The following is an 18,404-nucleotide window of genomic DNA, read 5'->3' on the forward strand; positions in this document are numbered from 1 at the left end:
CGAGTGAGCTGGAATACCAGTGAAGGTTTCTGAGCAGAAGAGTGATATAACCTGATTTAGTTTAATGGGATCACTTATGGCTGCTTTGTTGAAAATAGACTGAAGGAGTCTGTTATGGACTGAATGTTTGTGTCCCCCCCGAAATTCATATGTTGAAGCCTTAAACCCCAGTGTGACCATATTTGGTGATAGGGACTTTACAGAAGTAATTAAGGTTAAATGATGTTGTAAGGGCGGGAACCCAATTCTATGGGATTGGTGTCCTTATAAGAGGAGGGGGAAATATCAGAGAGCTCTCTCCTTCTCTCTTCATTTGTGTCGTTTGAGAACACAGGAGAAGGCAGCCATCTACAAGCTCTCACCAAGAACCAAATTGGCCAGAACCTTAATCTTGGACTTTCTAGCCTTCAGACTGTGATAAAACAAATGTGTGCTGTTTAAGCCACCCAGTCTATGGTATTTTGTTATAGTAGCCCAAGCAGACTAATACAGAAGAACAGGAAGAAGCAGGGAAACCAGTTAGGAGGCAAGAGATAATCAAGACTTGGGCTCTGGTGGTAGTAGTGAAGGGAATGAAAAGTACTGAAATGCTGGATATAGTTTGAGCACAAAGCCAATAAAATCTGATGAAGAACTAAATTAAAATGTGAAGAAACCCTAAAGTTTTGGGGCCAAACAACTAGAAGGACAGCGCTACCATTTGCTGAAATGGGAAATATTGGAAGATGGACAAATTTGGGGAGAAGGGGTTATGGAGGCTAAATACTCAGTTTTTGAAATGCTGAGTTTGGATGCCCATTAGCATCCAATAGACATGTCCAGCAGACACCTAATTTAGAGTTTAGGGTAAGGTCCAGGATGAATAAATAAAATTTTTATTGCTAGTTAAAGATGTCATTTGAAGCCGAGAGACTGGATGAGGCCAACCAGGAAGTAAGTAAAGACAGAGAAGAAAAGAGGTTTAAGTACTAAGACCTGGGAGACTCAGATGCTTAGAGATCAGGAAGATGAGAACGGTTAACCACAGAACAGGGACGTCACAGATTACATTATTAGTCCCTCCTATTGAATGCCCTCTGCCATACAACACTGCAGCTCTTTGCACTTATGTGGGTGGAGTATATATCCCTACCCATTGATTTGGAGCTTGGTTTGTGACTTGCTTTAGCCAATGGATGATAGCTAACATGATGCAAGCAGAGGCCCAAAGTGTGCTTCCTTGGTTGGGCTTAGGCCATGTCCTGGCTAGTCCCAGGAGGAAGATAATAAACACATAGAGCAGAGCTGCCCAGACTAACTTACAACATTAAACAAAGCTTCCCCAGCTGACCTGTAACTTAAGAATGAAAAAAAATGCCACTGCTTATGAATGTCTGAGATTTCTGGGCTTATCCTACAGCAGTATTGTGGCAATAGCTAAGAGAGAGTAACAGAGTTACAGAGTTCCAATGTAAAGGTTCAATGGGAAGGAATGAAAATAAAGGCTGGCTCAGGGAAAAGGAGTATGAATCTACAAAAGAGGACAGAAAACAGAAAGACTTAATTCTTAAGCAATTAGCAGTAACAGGTTCATGAGGTCTTGCAGATTTATCTAGCTGCAACACTGAATGGCAGGCAATCAAAATCTTTGGCTCAACCTAAAATAATACTGAGAAGGAACAGCCAGTGAACTACATGAGAACCAAGAGAGAGTGGTATCTCAGATGTCAAAAGAAAAAAGTGTTTCAAAAAGGAGGGAGAGATCAACTTTGTCAATGCTGATGATAAATCAAGTAAGATGAAGACTAAGAACTGGCTATGGATCTAACAATATGGCAGTCATTAGTTACCTTCACCAAAGGAAAAAACAGAATTTTTATAGAGTAATAGAGTTGGAATGGTTTCAACAGAGATGAAGGAAAGAATTTGATATGAGTAAAAACAAGTCTTTCTAAATATTTTGCCATTTTTTTTTAGTCCTGTGGGTATTACTTCCTCTAGAATATGTTCTTTAATTTCACCTGTAGTCAGAAAGGTAGATCTTTGCATGGGGCTCTTTTAGAAACGTGACAAGAATGACCAGGTGTGGGATTACCACTACATTCACAAGAATGGTCAGTTACCCATTCTCTAGCTACTACTAATAAAAATTGCTTGTAAGTCATTTTATTATGTGCATTAAGGCTACAATAAATTTCATTTTATTTAAAAATAAATATGTTGCCATAAAGAGGATCAGAGAAAGAAGAAGACAGCTAGAGGAAAATTCAGTTTCAAAGGAGAGGGTTTTTTAAAGATGGGAAACATTGCCACATCTTTGCATCCTTCGGGAAATAATGCAGTTAAGAGGGGGAAAACATTCTATTAAAGAGGGAATATTTGCCAGAGCAATGTATCCTAAGTCGATATGAGGGGATAGGAGCCAATGCACAAGTAGAGAAGTTAGCCTCAGATATAAACCCAGAAAGTTAATTTAAAGCAAGGAAGGAAAGCAGATATACACATATTGGCAACTGTGGAGGTGATAATATGTGATTGTTTCTGTTATCTCAGTGAAATAAAAACAAAGTTGTAATCACAGAGGGATGACAATGAAGGAAGTGTTGAAGTTTTCGGAAAAGAGGAGAAATTTTAAAATAATCATCTCAGGAAGTAGGAGAGTAAGTGCAATCTTCTCGTTTTGGGCTTCCTTGGTGACTCGGTGGTTAAGAATCTGCCTACCAATGCAGAGGACAAGGGTTCAAGCCCTGGGCCGGGAAGATCCCATGTGCCATGGAACAACTAAGTCCATGCGCCACAACTACTGAGCCTGCACTCTAGAGCCCACATGCCACAATTACTGAAGCCCGCATGCCACAACTACTGAAGGCCACGTGCTACAACTACTGAAGCCCGCGCACCTAGAGCCCGTGCTCCGCAACAAGAGAAGCTACCGCAATGAGAAGTCTGCGCACTGCCATGAAGACCCAATGCAGCCAAAAATAAATAAATAAATAAATAATTTTTAAAAAAAGAGTGAATGGATTATTAAAATGTAATCTAGGGCTTCTCTGGTGGCAGAGTGGTTGAGAGTCCACCTGCCGATGCAGGGGACATGGGTTCGTGCCCCAGTCCAGGAAGATCCCACATGCCGCGGAGCGGCTGGGCCCGTGAGCCATGGCCGCTGAGCCTGCGTGTCTGGAGCCTGTGCTCCACAACGGGAGAGGCCACAACAGTGAGAGGCCTGCGTACCACAAAAAAAAAAAAAGTAATCTATCCACTTAGGCACATATTTCTCCTGCCACTTTAAGCACTTTGTACCTTACTCAGCTTTGCACCTTAACAGCTCCTAGCATGCTAACTTGTACTCTTTACTATTAATTTTCTGTAATTTTCCTTTCCTTTCCTTTTACATTCATATAAAACCCAATTTCTTAATATTATGCTAGTGCTTTAACTCTTTGAGTTTTAATAAGAGAAACACACACAGTTAAAGCACTAGCATAATATGACACTATCACCACCTAGTTACCCAAAATCAGGTTTGAAATCCATAGAAATAATTGCTAATTTCAAAAGAATCTTGCCAATTAAACCCTACTTTCTTAATATCTTAATACGATTCATTCTCTTTATTAAGAAATTTTTAATGCTAAAGGATTTATAAGTAAATATATACTATGAAATTCAACCAAATAGGAATTAAATTATTTTGCTCACTAGTTCAAATAGGTGTTATAATTCAAAATTGCTCAGAAAGAAATGAAGCAGAAAACAAAACTTCTACAAAAAGTACAAAATAAATGCTGCATTTAAAAATATTTGTAATTAAAAGAAAAGATCCTCCAGGGCTTCCCTGGTGGCGCAATGGTTGAGAGTCCGCTTGCCGATGCAGGGGACATGGGTTTGTGCCCCGGTCTGGGAGGATCCCACATGCCGCAGAGTGGCTGGGCCCGTGAGCCATGGCCGCTGAGCCTGCGCGTCCGGAGCCTGTGCTCCGCAACGGGAGAGGCCACAACAGTGAGAGGCCCGCATACCTCAAAAAAAAATAAAAAAAGAAAAAAAAGAAAAAAGAAAAATAAAAAAGAAAAGATCCTCCAAAGCCATCTCTAAATTTTGAAGAATTATTCATAATAACTTGAATGCAACTGAAGTCTAAAAATGTATTACTGTGATTTACCAAATAGGATTACTTTTAATACTGTTAACTTCCAACTAGTTAACAAATTAATGAATATTAAAGCCACTGAAACAGTTTAAGGTTACTAACTGGTATGGTTCACTCTCAGCCAGTGAGAATATCAACAAATCTCTACTTCAAATTTAATATTAAAAAATGTTATAGTGAATCTGATGGTAAACCTAGGTGACAGTTAATTTGAATAACATAAAAAAATTAAATAATCACAAAAAAAGGGTAATGAGATGCCAAAAAATGTTTTATATGAATAAAGCAATAATAATAATAAAAACAAAAAATCAACTAAGGCTAACTGTATCTAATGGAAGAGTCAAGTCATTGAGATGTACTGTAGAAATATGTTGTCAGCTCTACTTCCTGGAACCTTCAAGATGAAATCATAGAGTGAGCATCAGTGAAAGAGGTATAGCAACCAAAATGTTGCCCATCCTGCTCGGGTACCTGCCCTAATGCTTCTGATTAAGTGTTCACGTATTCTGAACATACGGTGTCCCTTTCATCTGATTTGTGAGTAACAAAACAAAATGCTATCAGGGGCCAAGTAGAAAAATCTAAAGGAATGAATCATAGAGAGAGGCTGACATCTTAGAAGGTATATACCCTATTGGGAAGTATTTAAAATTCAACATTTTAAAACACTGTTTTAGCCAAATAATGTACATCTGCAAGCTAAATTACACCTACAATTCAAAGTCCTTTTAGACTTTCAAGGTCTTCTTCAAACATCACTCTTCAATGTCTTCCCAAGTTCTCCCTCTTTAAATCTATATTTTTCTCACCTATATCTTCATAGCACTTCGTCCTAGCATTTATTTTAATATGTCATGTAACAGGAGTTATTCTTGCAAGTTTTTGTGTTCTCCACCAAATTTTGGGCACAGATCTTTTTTATCTTTAATTCTCCAAAAGCACATAATACAGTGTTTTGCATAAAAAATATAAATTTATAAAATTGAATCTGAACTCTTACTTTTCTAGTCATGGGACATAAAGTGAATTACTGATTTCAAACAGCCATAGTTAAAGTCCTTGGTTATAATGCCATCTGTGCAATAAAGTTTAGAAGTATTCCAGAAGTGTTAATAAAAGCAATAAATCTAGATTAGAGAAATTCAACATTTAGACAATAAACATCTAGCTTATCATTAAACATACTTTAAAAAAGTAACTTTGTTAGTCACCTGTAATAAATAGTAAACATGTATCTATCTCATTTCAATACCCCTTTCCAAGCAAAGTTTTTTTTTCTTAAATATGAGGGCTAAAAAAAAATTCTTGTGCTTATTTTCAAGGCTGCCAAAATAGAATAAGCAATTTAGAAAAGATATTACAAATATCTAACCAACTAAATAACACAGGCAAAGGTCTAAGGAAAATTCTGATTCAGGGAGTCAGCCTGAAACCTAAGATTAGAAGGCGTAGGATTTTTAAAACTTAAAAAAACAAAAACAACAAACAAAAAACCCCCGAGAGACACAGTATTCAACCTCAACAACTCCTAGGAAAATAACCTCACAGTTGAGCACTAATTCCACCTTGAATGTGTAGATTTGTTTACAAATCTGTCTGCATTTATTGCCTCTGGGTATTCACACCCCTTTTATAATTCACACCCTCTTCTAATTGAAAGGTAGAATCTGTTTTCCTACCCCTTGAATTTGGGCTGCCTTTGTGACGTATTGCCCGATCAAACATGGCAAAAGCCACAATATGTTTGTTCCAAAGCTAGACCTCAAGAGGCCTTGTATAATCGTGTTTCTCTCTCTCTCTCTCTCTCTCTCTCTCTCTCTTGCTCTTTCTCAACCATGTGAACAAGCCCAAGGTGGCCTGCTTGATTATGAAAGACACATAGCAGTCTCACCCATTACCCCAGGTAACAGCCAGTCACTCCCTGAAGCACAGACACTTATTTGATTCACAACTGACCCAAGACACATGAGAGAGCCCAGTCAGGACAGAAGAACTGCCCATATAAGCTAAGACTAAACCATAACCTCAGAATTATAAACTAAATAAATGGTTATTGTGTTAAGCTGTTAAATTTTGGTACAGTTTATTATGCAGCAATAGCTTATCAATACATAGGGGAGAAAAGTCATAATCTGACGGGAACCAAAATCTCTGGAAGGTAAGTATGTTGCCAGTGACTTGGGGGCTAAAAAAAACAGTCATAAAAGGAGAAAATTGTAAATAAATAAATAAATAAATAAAAGAAAAGTTAACCTTGGAATTAGGGCTAACGAGACAGATAACAAAAGCAGGTTAGTTGCTTTTCCTTGTGGAGAAACAAAACCTATCTAAATGTTATCTGTCCTTCAAAGCTCAACTCAAATCACACCTCCCAGTAAATTTTTTTCTTATTGACCTTAAGCATAGTGATCCTTCCTTTATTAGCCATGTATAGAGGTACACTATTGTGGAAAAAGGCCTGGACTTTAATCAGTAAGTCTAAATTCACATTCTGGGTTTACGAGCTATGTATCCTTAGGCAAGTTTCCTAGTCTTTGAATCTGATTCCTCATCTCTGTACTGGAATTTAATGGCTCTCAATCCCACAGGATAGCTGTGAGATCTGTATTCTAAATGTGTCAACATATTAAACACAAAGTACAACTCAAAAATGTTAAAGTGAATTTCATTCCTTTCATTCATTCATTCATTCAACTTCAACTGGACTGAATTACTGGTGTATGTCAGACTGTGTGCTAGATACTGGGAGAAGGGAAACAATTACTAAGGAGACCACACACAACTGCCATCTAGTAATAATTTTTCATGTGCATAGCCCCTAAGGTAGAATGAGGTTAGAGATTATGCCTTATATTTCCCAGCTGTGTGGTGGGGTATTTTGAATTTAGTAGTTACAAAGATACATGTAGACCATTTGACCAATTAAAAAATAGTAAGATTTCTTCCTGTAAGTTTTAACATCTGTATCTCAAAGCAAAACAAGAGCACCATTGTTTTTGAAGCATAGCTAAAAGAAGACTCACTTGACAGCTCACATCCATTCCTGCTTCCAGCAGCACCTGAACAACTGCTTTGTGACCATTGCGTGCAGCAAGGTGTAGTGGTGTGTGCTTTCGAGTGTTGCAGCTCATTAAGTTAGGGTGTGCACTGATGATCATTTTGACCACTCTAAGCCGTCCATAGAGGGCTGCCAGGTCCAGAGGAGTTTCCAGCTTGCTGTTCCTGATGGTAGGATCGGTGAGCTCTTCCAGGAGAACAGCAACTACTTCTGAGTGTCCATACTGAGCTGCACAGTGTAGGGCAGTTTCATTTTCATTGTTCTGTTAAGACAAAGACATAAGGTGCAAGTTTTCAGAAATTCAATCCTTTATCAAAACCTATATACAGTCATTTAAAACCTAAGATGCTTTGAAAATGTAAGTTTAAGATTTATCTGTTTTAATAAGTATGCCTAATAGAATTTTATATTTGATACTAGTACCTATCATTTACTACACCAAAAATATCACATTTTATTTTTATTACTTCAAATGAAAAAATCAAACTTTTCCCTACACTATATATTCCAGCTTCCAAGAGTGATAAATGATTTAGTCATGTTAGTCAGTAGCCCTGCTGGGCCCAGATGGTCAGTGTTATCTGCACTGTGCATAGTGTCTCCATGACATTTGTTAATGAGAGAAATTAATACACTTTTAACAGACTGGCTTTCCAAAAGATAGTTGAGATAGTACATTCTTTGATAATGAAAGATTTACAGAAAGGCTTCCCAAGTTAAGTTTCATTTTATCTTTCGTTTAAGTATAAATCAGTGCTTCTTTTCCAAAGAGAATAAAGACATACTGGCCCTAAGATTAAACCATATCTTTTTGAAATATAATCATGGATTGAGAAGCAGACCATACCCATACCATACAAGTTATAAGGAATATCACAGTATTACACGTGTAGCTTATAAGTGTTTCAGTTGAAAATCAATGAGATTTCCCCAGGAATTTAGCAGAATATAAAATGTTAAAATGGAGAAAACTGAACCCAGTTGCAAGGGAGATGTACCCTTTCAGATTCTTTGGGCAGATGGTGTAGGTATATGCAGTATGACTATGTCAGGAGGCAGAAGGTTAATCAGTAGAAATGTGAACAAGAAATTTTAGTAACAAAAATGCAATGTCCTAAATGAGGGTTCTAGAGAGCAAGGGAGGATTTCATCACCAGAGTCATCATCATAGCTATCACTATGTGCCAGGCACAGTTGCATTTCATGTTTACTCATCTAATCCTCACTAGGAGATAAATATTATTATCATTATCCCCATTTTACAGATGAGGAAACTGAGGTAGTAAGTAGTTGAATAACTGCCCTTCAATTATACAGCCATTTAGTATTGGGGCCAGAATTTGAGCCTAAATAGCCTAGACCCAAAGTTGGTACTTTTAATACAATCTTCCACAATAGAAACTATTACTACTACCATTTGCTGAGTGTCTAAAAACTTTACATACATTGTCTCCTTTAACTCTTACAAATGAGCCTACAAGATTGGTATTAACATCTCCACTTCATGGATGAGGAAACTAAAATACAAAAAAGTTAAATTACACGCCCAAGCAGATTCAGGATCTTTTGGAACCTGTAATCCACCAGAATCAAAAACCCATTTATGCTCTTTCCACTGTACCACACTGCCTGCCATGTGTTTCTTTACTGCCAAAGAAGAAAAACATGGAGCTAGTGATCTGAAAGCAGAATTTCTATAGATTTTGCCCAAAAGAACACCAACTGAGTTGAAATAGGAAGTAGCTGCTTAGATAGCTGTTCTAAGGGTACAAACCCAAACAAATCTTATCGTTCCAGAAAGTAGCTCAGCCTTGCTCTGGATGATAAAACAACGCAGATAAGTAAGTTGAGAGTAGAGAGAAGATTTGAAAACTTAAAAAGAGGAGTGATGGGGGGAAAAAAGCACAGAAAAGGGCCTCCCTGGTGGCGCAGTGGTTGAGAGTCCGCCTGCCGATGCAGGGGATACGGGTTCGTGCCCCGGTCTGGGAGGATCCCATATGCCGCGGAGCGGCTGGGCCCGTGAGCCATGGCCGCTGGGCCTGCGCATCCGGAGCCTGTGCTCCGCAACCGGAGAGGCCACAACAGTGAGAGGCCCGCATATCGCAAAAAAAAAAAAAAAAAAGAAAAAAAAAAAAAAAGCACAGAAAAGTCTTCTTACTACTTTACTTTTAAAGTATCAGAAGAGGGCATTTGAAGGCCAAACGCAAAGGAAAAGCTACTCCTTGAAGACAGTCAACAAAAAGTTAAGATCTGACAGGTGGGGAATCCAGCTGGAGGTATTGTTTTTCCAGCACTTTGGGGGAGCCATTCTTGTTCTTAGTTTAAATGTGTTATCATAGTCTATTTCCTCATAGACTGACAACATAGAGGCTTGCACTCCCTGATTTTATTATCTGGCCAAGTTTTATAAACCTGATTTAAAAATCAATCTTATTACCTTAAACCATGAAAATATGATATAGAAATATGCCTCCTTACCAAACCAAATTTCCCGTTGGTTGAAAAGAGATTCAATCTCATTTTTTAAGATATACTACCTCTTTGAGGAAAAGAAAAGTAAATTATGAAACAATACCTCAAAGACCTCTCTACCTTTGCAAAGGCCTTAGCCTAGGAAATTATAAGTACAAAATTGAAATTTTTCTATTAACTCCAGTTATCACTGTTCAGATCTCAAGAAAAAGTTATTTCAATCATTCAAGACTTACTCAGGAGAAAATGTTCATAGAGTTTATCCATAATATCAAACACACACTTGGCTTGTCACGTCAGTGAAGACCACAACGGTGCTACCTTTACAAAAGGCATGGTTGTATACTCATGTCCATACTCACTAGTGGTCTAAAAAAATCCAATTTGAAATAAATAGGCTGTGATAAAGCACTAATTAATAATTGCTATTACGTCTACATTAAATATTCTTAAACTGTTTTGAATTCCTTCTTTTTTACCAGATGAGTGTTCTCTGAAAAATTGGGACACTTCCAGACAATGGGTGGCAGTATGAAACTGGCTAACAAAAGTTATTTACCAAAGATCTTACTTCAAAGTCAAACTAATGGAAACTATCTAACACTAGTTGGATTTGAGTTTTGGTGAATGGCAAGGGAATATACTTATGAGATAAGGCTCCTCTGGTTTTTGCTCTAATGTTAAAATACAGAAGAAAAGAGGAAGAGAAGGTGGAAGAAAAGGAAAGAGGAAGGAAAGGCAGGAGGGAAACGAATATACAGAGAAATATAAATTGAAAACACACATAACATCAGAAGAAAGGAAATAAACCTGTTGACAAAAGACAGGAAGGATGTGGCAATTATAAAAACCAAAATCAGGGCAGAGTCCACTTTATTTTCAAAATTATGTCACCCTAAGTTGACAACTAATTCTAAGGCAGTATAAAATGGTGATCCAGGTTGAAGTGCTAACATGTACTTTTTAGCAACAATAAATCACTCTATCTCTCTTAACTTATCTTACGGTAAAATTAGAATATTACCTTCCCTATAACCTTAGAATACAGCTTATAAACCAAAGGAGATAACATATAGGAAAATGCCTTATAAGATTTAAACATTAAAACATAAGGTAGAATTACTTTTAAAGAAAGCTGTATTAGAAACCAAAGACAGCATTCAGAAATCAGAATGAAACCCTGACAATTATGTATAATTTTAACATTATAACATAGTGTATTACCGGTTAAAAGCTTGGGCTTTGGATCAGAAAAACCTGAATTCAAATACTGGCTGCATTTCTTAGAAGCTGTGATATCATGGGCAAGTTACTTAATCTCTCTAAGGTACTTTCCCCATATATAAGGTAGGAACAGTAATTAATACCTACCTCATCAGGCTGTGGTAGAGCTTAGAAAGATAATGTGGATGAAGTACTCTGCACAATGCCTGGCATATAGTAAACACTCCATAAGTGATAGGATTTACCACTTAGAATACCAATGTGCTATTATGGAGGGCTCTGGAATTACAGAGATCTGAATACAAGTCTCAATTTAAGTCACTTAGTAATGTGTGAACTTAGAAGAGTTACTTAGCTTTACTGAGCCTGATTTCCCATCTATAAAATGGAAGTGATAAAAATCACTTCCAAGGATTGCGAGAACTAAGTAAATAACATATCACAGGTAAAGTGCTTAGCACAGTGCCTGGTTATCATAGGTCTCAATAAATGTTCATTACCATTTTCATTCCTGCCCTCTATTGCTTAAATACATAAAGGCTTATAATTAATTAGCATATTTCTGTCCCATTCATGGGGAAAAAAAGAAATAAAGCTAAAATCAGAATTTACCTGTGAAAACAAAATTCCTACATCAGAAACTTTTAGAAGAAATGACATTGAATGAGAGAAGTATGTCAGCACTAAAAGCGTATATACATAATAACAAACAAAAAAATACTGAAAGCATGATATTAAAAACCTCAAGAAACTTCAACTTGTTTCCAATAGAAACCACAACATAAAGAGAAGTAAAAAAGGAATTCTGAAGTCCAATCACCTCAAAAAAACCTTTTTTATATTTAAATTGATTTATTCAACATCACAAAAAATAACTGTTTCTCTTTAAAACACACCATTACAGTTATATGCCATTTAAAATATTCAGCTTTCAAATGTAAATAAATTCTAGGGTTTTTCTTTCTTATTTTCATGTCATTTTAAAAATATTGTTTGGAGAAAGTAACATTCCCTTGCTTAAACTTGGTTTGTTTTTCCATCTTATTATTTCAGGTTTGCTTTGGGGCATTCAGACAGTTTTAAGAATAACCACCAGATGGCTCATTCCACAAATGATCTTTTAACTTGGTTTTCTGAGGAACAGTCAGCATTCTCATAAATTTCCTTTTAGCATGATATGCCAATAAAGATAGCCATATCTGTCATTTTTTATAGATTTGAATTAATGAGTGTATTCTCATAAAAATATTCTGTATTTTGTAACCTGTAAACAGACATTTTATTGCGATAAATAATAATGACAGTGTTCCAGTTAATAGAACATTTTTCTTGATTAGTTCTTTATACAACTGCCTTTTGATGTAAGAAAAAAATATACATTTTTCTTCCCTTTGCTGTTCACAGCTGGCAAGTGTTACTTTTTATTCTTTAATCTGAATTTCAGTCTAAGGTCTGCAAAGTCTGTATCCATTTGAAAAATATGCTAATTGTACTTCATTAGATGTGCTTACCCTGGAGTAACCTACTTCCATTGATATTGGATAACTGCCAACCTGCAGCTTAATGCCATATTTGTAATTCAGTTTTTGGACTACATGTTGGTTTTCAAATATAGTTTTACACAATGGGAACAGTAGGGGGCATGCAGAGCTCAAGATGTTTGTTATCATACTGTACTAGAGGACTGTATTTTACTTTCTGGAATCTGTGGTCTTACTTATTTAGAATATCAAGAATGGCATTACTTTTTAAATATATGCATTATGTGTAACATGGATACTATGTACTTACAAATATTTTGACTTTATCTATCAGTATCATCCTGCTGCTTTTTTTTACTCAACTTACTCTGGGCGGGTGTGTGTGTATATATATATATATGTATGTATGTGTAGATATAGGTATAGGTATAATCTCTACACATACAGGAAATTTTTAATTTAATATGTGACTAGCAACTGTATACACTGTATTTTGCATTTTAATTCACAAAATTGTACTTAATGTGAAAGTGCTATGTAAATGGTAAAGCATTATGCAAATGATAGTTGTCACCATTTTAGCATTTAAAATTTTATTAAGAAAAACTAATTCACATTACAAATGTGAATTCTGTTCTGTCTTTAAATATTTAATAAATATAAAATGGATGCTTATGTAAAGCAGGCAAAAATACTACAATTACTTCCTTTATGTGGGATTTTCTTGTTAATAAATATCTTTACAAATGTCCAACTTAGTGCCAATGTACCATATACAAATGCCAAAGAAGTTTTCAACTTTCTCCTTTAGGAAATTCAGCAGTAGAAAGGTCTTTGGCAGGGTAAAGATAGAAATAATCGATTTTTCAATGTGTCTTTGGCTCCGCAAAACTCTCGAAAAATCATAGCATGAGCAAATATTTGTCAAGTGCACCTGTTCGTTGACTCTGGAATGCGATGGTCCATGATGAATAAGAATCTTCACAATTTCCACATCTCCTTTCCAGGCAGCCAGGTGAATAGGAAAATAACCTTTGTTGTCTGCTACATTTGTTGATGCCTCATATTGAAGCAGTTTGAGAACTATGTCCCTAAGAAGTAGAAAAACCAAAAGAATACAACAGAAAAGAAAATATGCTGAACAATGCAGCATTTATTAAACAGATAATTATAAAAGTATACTAGATACTGGCTGGCAATTTATAGTAATCATTCAAGGTACTGAGACATACAATTGGGTTTAAGAGTTTGCCTCTTCAGCATTTGGCTATTTTACTTACCTGGAACAAGCCACCACCATACACGCACAGAGCACTGACTAACCATAAAACTACCTAATAGAATTCATTTCAGCAAAATTTATCTAATTTTATTAACTGAACGAATTTAGTCAAATAACTTAAAAGAATACCTCGTCTCATCTTTTGCAAAAAGGGAGTATTTCCAGATAATCTGTATCTGAGATTTAGCCTGAAGGAAGAGTTGAGGTGCAAGCAAACTCCCTGTTTACAAAAAAAAAGTTATCATACTACCAAGAGTCATTTAGGGAGTTTACACATCATCCCTACAGAGAACTGGAATAAGGGATTGAAGATACATATAAAAGAGAAAGCAGCACAGTAGGAAAGAGACCCTGCAGTATAAGCCCAAGGTTTAGCCATGGCACAGAACATACTTTGAATGTGTGTTGTTTATACTTGTGCACTCTTTCACCTTCCTCCTCCAAGGCTAAGAAATGATTTTAAGAGGGAAATTCATTTATGAGACAAATTCTATCACTGATGCAGTTTCTAATGATAAGATTTCAGAGAAAATAAAAATAAACCTCATTTTAACATTTCTTTTCTAAAATCAGTATTATTTTATAAGCTTTGAATTTAAATGACTTGAATTTAAAGTCCCAGCTATGCAAACTACTTAATGATATGACCCCTAGAGTATTATTTAGTCTCATTTTTCTTTTTCTTTCCTGTAGAAAATAATATAAATAATAATAATAGTGCCTATTGCTCAAGACTGGTAAGAACAGTAAACGAGAACATAAAAGAGAAGCCACTCAATAAACAGTAAAACACTATACAAATATTAGTTCTTGCCCCAAATAAAAATTAAATCCTTTAAAAGTAAAAATGCTTCCTTCAGATCACCTTTGGCAAAAACAGTCTGAAAATCAGAAGAAAACCTGAAGTTTGTCCAGTTTCTATGCTTCTTCTCACTCTCTGCCACGTAAAAGTTGTTATATAGGGTCATCCATTCTGAGATAAATAACTTACAAAGTGGTAAAAAGAATTCAATACTTATGAATAACAAAAGCAGCTGAGAACCAGAAGATCTGGTTTGAAGTCCCAACTTTCTACTAGTATTTACTAACTTGGCTACCTTGGACAATTCAAATAACCTCTGTCTCTCTTTCAGATATTGTTAAAATAGAATTTAGAGAGTACATATTGTTGCCGGTCTCAAAGAGTTTTGGTGTGAATCAAATGAGAAACGAAAATGACCGTAAAACTGTATACAATCAAAAACTATTCTTAAAGCAGTTTGCTGCAAGATTGAACAATTCTAGTGATTTTTTTATCTGAAATATATCAGCATTTAAATAAAAGTTAAAATAATACCAAAGGAAGCACAGTTAAATACCTGGATGTAACAAGTAGAATTTATCCTACAAAAAAACAGCCTTCTCCAAATTCATATAGCAAGAAAGACAATTATGTGAAGGGTTTTAATTTCATCCCTCAAAGCCTAAGCAAAAAAAAAAAAAAAAGTCTGAAATTTCTAAAAGCATTTCCTTTCTAGGAGTAAAGAAAAGTTTGATAGGATCATCAATACTATTTTCTTTTACTCTCACTCAAACCATTCAGAATTTCATTTGTTATATGGTTCAATTTTTGTTGACATTTTCTAATAATGTATGTGATATGCATTCATTCTTTATCTATCAGGAAGATGTATGATATAGTGAAAAAACTGACTAATACTGATCATTTGTATTGTATAGTATTACCATCATCTAATATCTAAATCAGAAAAGAAAAACCTGCATGTTTATGAAATTATCTTTGGTGAACACCAAGCTCCTAAATAAATACTATTATTTTTATTTCAGTTTTTTTTAAAGTTTATTCATTTTATTAAATAAATATATTATTAAATTTATTTTTAAATTTAAATTTATTTTAAAATTTTTATTTAAGTTGAGCCTTTCATCTTGTTCAGAGATACCAGCTAATAAACTGGCTAAGATCAGATTTCTAATGTGAAAACATATCTGTGAAATATAAAGTTATATCTTTGATCAAATAAGTGCCTGTTAGTCTTACTGAATCTTAAGCAAAATATTAATCAATATAGTGTCATTAATTTCTTATGATTGTATATCCCTTGTATATGACAAGCAATATGTATTATACAGGCCTTTTTCACCCAGGCTCATCAAGAGCTTATTAAATTTTCAGGTACTTTCTTTAATGTCTAAACAAGAAGAGTAGTTAATACAGGATCCCACCAAATCAAGGTTTTTTTTGTTTTGTTTTTGAGATATAATTGACATATAACATGACTTTAGTTTCAAGTGTACAACATAATGATCTGATATATGTATATACTGCAAACTGATCACCATAATAAGCCTAGTTAACACCTATTTTTAAATTTTTATTGAAGTTGCATCTTATATCTTCCAGAGGTATCCAGAAATGAATATTTTGACCATACTTGGTTACCTGGCATGAAATATTAAGTTATATTAATGAACACTGTCTACAGAATAGCAAGCAAAGAAGTAATCCCTATATCTTAAAGATAAAGTGGCAGTCTTTCTTAACAGCATTTGATAAATAAGAAATGTTCCAAAACACTAAAATAAGTGTAGTTGATGAGATCACAGGAAAAATAATTCCATTTCCCAGGAACAAAACAAAAATATCAAATTAAATTTAATAATAATCCAACTTAAATCACTGCAACATTTTGTAGCTTGAGGCTAATATATGTAAGTTCAGGTAAAAACAGGAATTCTAAAAGTATTGATTTTTGCTACTGTGTTTAAGTTGTTTCATTTTCTGATAGACATAAATAATACTTCTGATTAATATGAAATGTCTTTTAAGAAGTTCAGTATATGTTCTGAGCAAAATTAAATTAATTGGGAAGATTCAACACTCAAATTTCTTTACCTCAACAGCAAGTTTCCCTATAATTAACCAAAGACATTTATTTTGTTCCATCCTCCTGTGTTTGTTGGTAATGCAAAGAATTTTGAAATAAATGTAAATCATCTTCATATGGATGTAGTATTAACAAACTAATGAAATTCTCAAATTCATGAAGGCCCTCTTGATTTCACACTTTCTTGAAGGTTTTACTTCTCCTTAATGAAAATAAAGTTGCAAATGTGTTCAATATGGTCAAAAGCCTTTAGGACAATACACTTCACTTTCTAACTGGAGCTCCTTTATATACTGAATTCACTCTCATAGATTTCCAGATAGAGTGAATAAAGCCAAAGTTTAACTAGTTAATATCCTTATCCAAGAAAGAAGCAATCAACAAAAGATATTTGTAGGTAACTCAAAGGGCAATTTCATGGACTAGATTATACAAATTTTTAGAGGAAGTACCCTTCTTTCATTAGAAAGCCTACTCTGAGCAAATCAAAAGTGCAGCAGATAGCTTACTATGTGGATTCTAGATCCAATTTGAGATACAATTTGGATTATAGATAATGGAATCTAGGATTCAAGCATTAAATATTTAAAGAATGAGAAGTGAGAAGAGAAAATATTTTAACCCTGCACATATCAAATAACATACGTATTTCAAAGATACAATAACAATTTAGTACTGACATTTTCCAAAACAGTAGCCAAGAATTACAATGTACCCAACATAGTTTAATGAGATGGAACTTTAAAAAAAAAAGGAGCAAGTTGCTAAGAAAAGAAGGAGAATTGAAATGAAACATGAATATACAGGTTTAGTAAAACCTTACAGGGAATGATAAGATTATTAGTTAAAAAGACAGGGAGAAAGGAAAGAAGAAAGAAAAGAAGGACAGAGGAAGAGAGGGAAAGAAGAAAGGCATGGAGAAGGAAGAAAAGAAAGGAGGGAGTAAGGGAAGGAGTGAGAGAAGGAGGGAAGGAGGGAGGAAAGCTGGTTAATTGCTATTCAGAAGAGAATTAAGTGAATCAAATTTTCAGTAGAAATAGGTGAGCAAGACAATTAATCCTCCATATTTTGAAAAAGAGAAAAATCTCTAGCCTATCTATTGAAATAATTTATTTATAATCATCGCTAGTTAAATTTGTTCTACTGACCATGTTTTTTCTATCATTTGAAGGTAAAAATTTTCTAATCTGTAATTACAAATGACTCAGAAATCACCAAGAGTACATTACATTTTCTATTGTGTCCTGATTTGGCTAAGTGGACATGAATTGTTCATTATGAAATAATGTATTTCAGGTATAAAATGCTGCTCCACTTGTGGATTAACGACCAGTGATAAATAAGAACTCCCAATAAAACATACAAAATAAAGAGGATACAGGCTTAATTTGTAGTATGAAGGCCATAGGTTTTTATTTTTTTAATTTCTGCACTGGGTCTTAGTTGCGGCACATGGGACCTTCGTTGCGGCATGTGGGATCTTCAGTTGCAGCATGTGGGATCTTTTAGTTGTGCCACACAGGATCTTTAGTTGAGGCATGCTAGATTTTAGTTGCAGCATGTGGAATCTAGTTCCCTGACCAGGGATCGAACCCAGGCCCCCTGCATTGGGAGTGCAGAGTCTTAGCCACTGGACCACCAGGGAAGTCACAAGGCCATAGATTATATAATGGAGGGAAGGGGAAAGCATGTGCCCAAAGCAAAAGAATAAACTATAGGATTTATTTGTAATAAATATGTAATATTTCTTCCAGCTCTATAATTCCATGAACTTCAGCCTAGAAATAGTAATGCTTATGAAAACAACCTAGAGCTGATGGATACAACAGCAGCAGGAATAAAGATAGAAATGATGTGTTTCTATGCTGAC

The 18,404-nt window shown here is 35.1% G+C and overlaps 1 protein-coding gene across 7 annotated transcripts in view; it reads right to left on the reverse strand.

Annotated features, from left to right (window-relative positions):
• The window catches only part of ANKS1B (ankyrin repeat and sterile alpha motif domain containing 1B), a gene marked incomplete at both ends in the record, with an annotated part of 1,184,520 nt that overhangs the window by 969,387 nt on the left and 196,729 nt on the right, over positions 1–18,404 (reverse strand). For all 7 annotated transcript variants that reach the window (XM_082634609.1, XM_082634606.1, XM_082634608.1 and 4 more), the window contains 2 exons: positions 7,153–7,449; positions 13,299–13,455. In XM_082634609.1, the coding sequence (XP_082490735.1) occupies positions 7,153–7,449; positions 13,299–13,455 (454 nt within the window). The remainder of the gene's footprint in view (positions 1–7,152; positions 7,450–13,298; positions 13,456–18,404) is intronic.

This window comes from Mesoplodon mirus (genome assembly GCF_964341445.2).
Source record: "Mesoplodon mirus genome assembly, chromosome: 11".
In the NCBI taxonomy this organism is placed as follows: Eukaryota; Metazoa; Chordata; class Mammalia; order Artiodactyla; family Ziphiidae; genus Mesoplodon; species Mesoplodon mirus.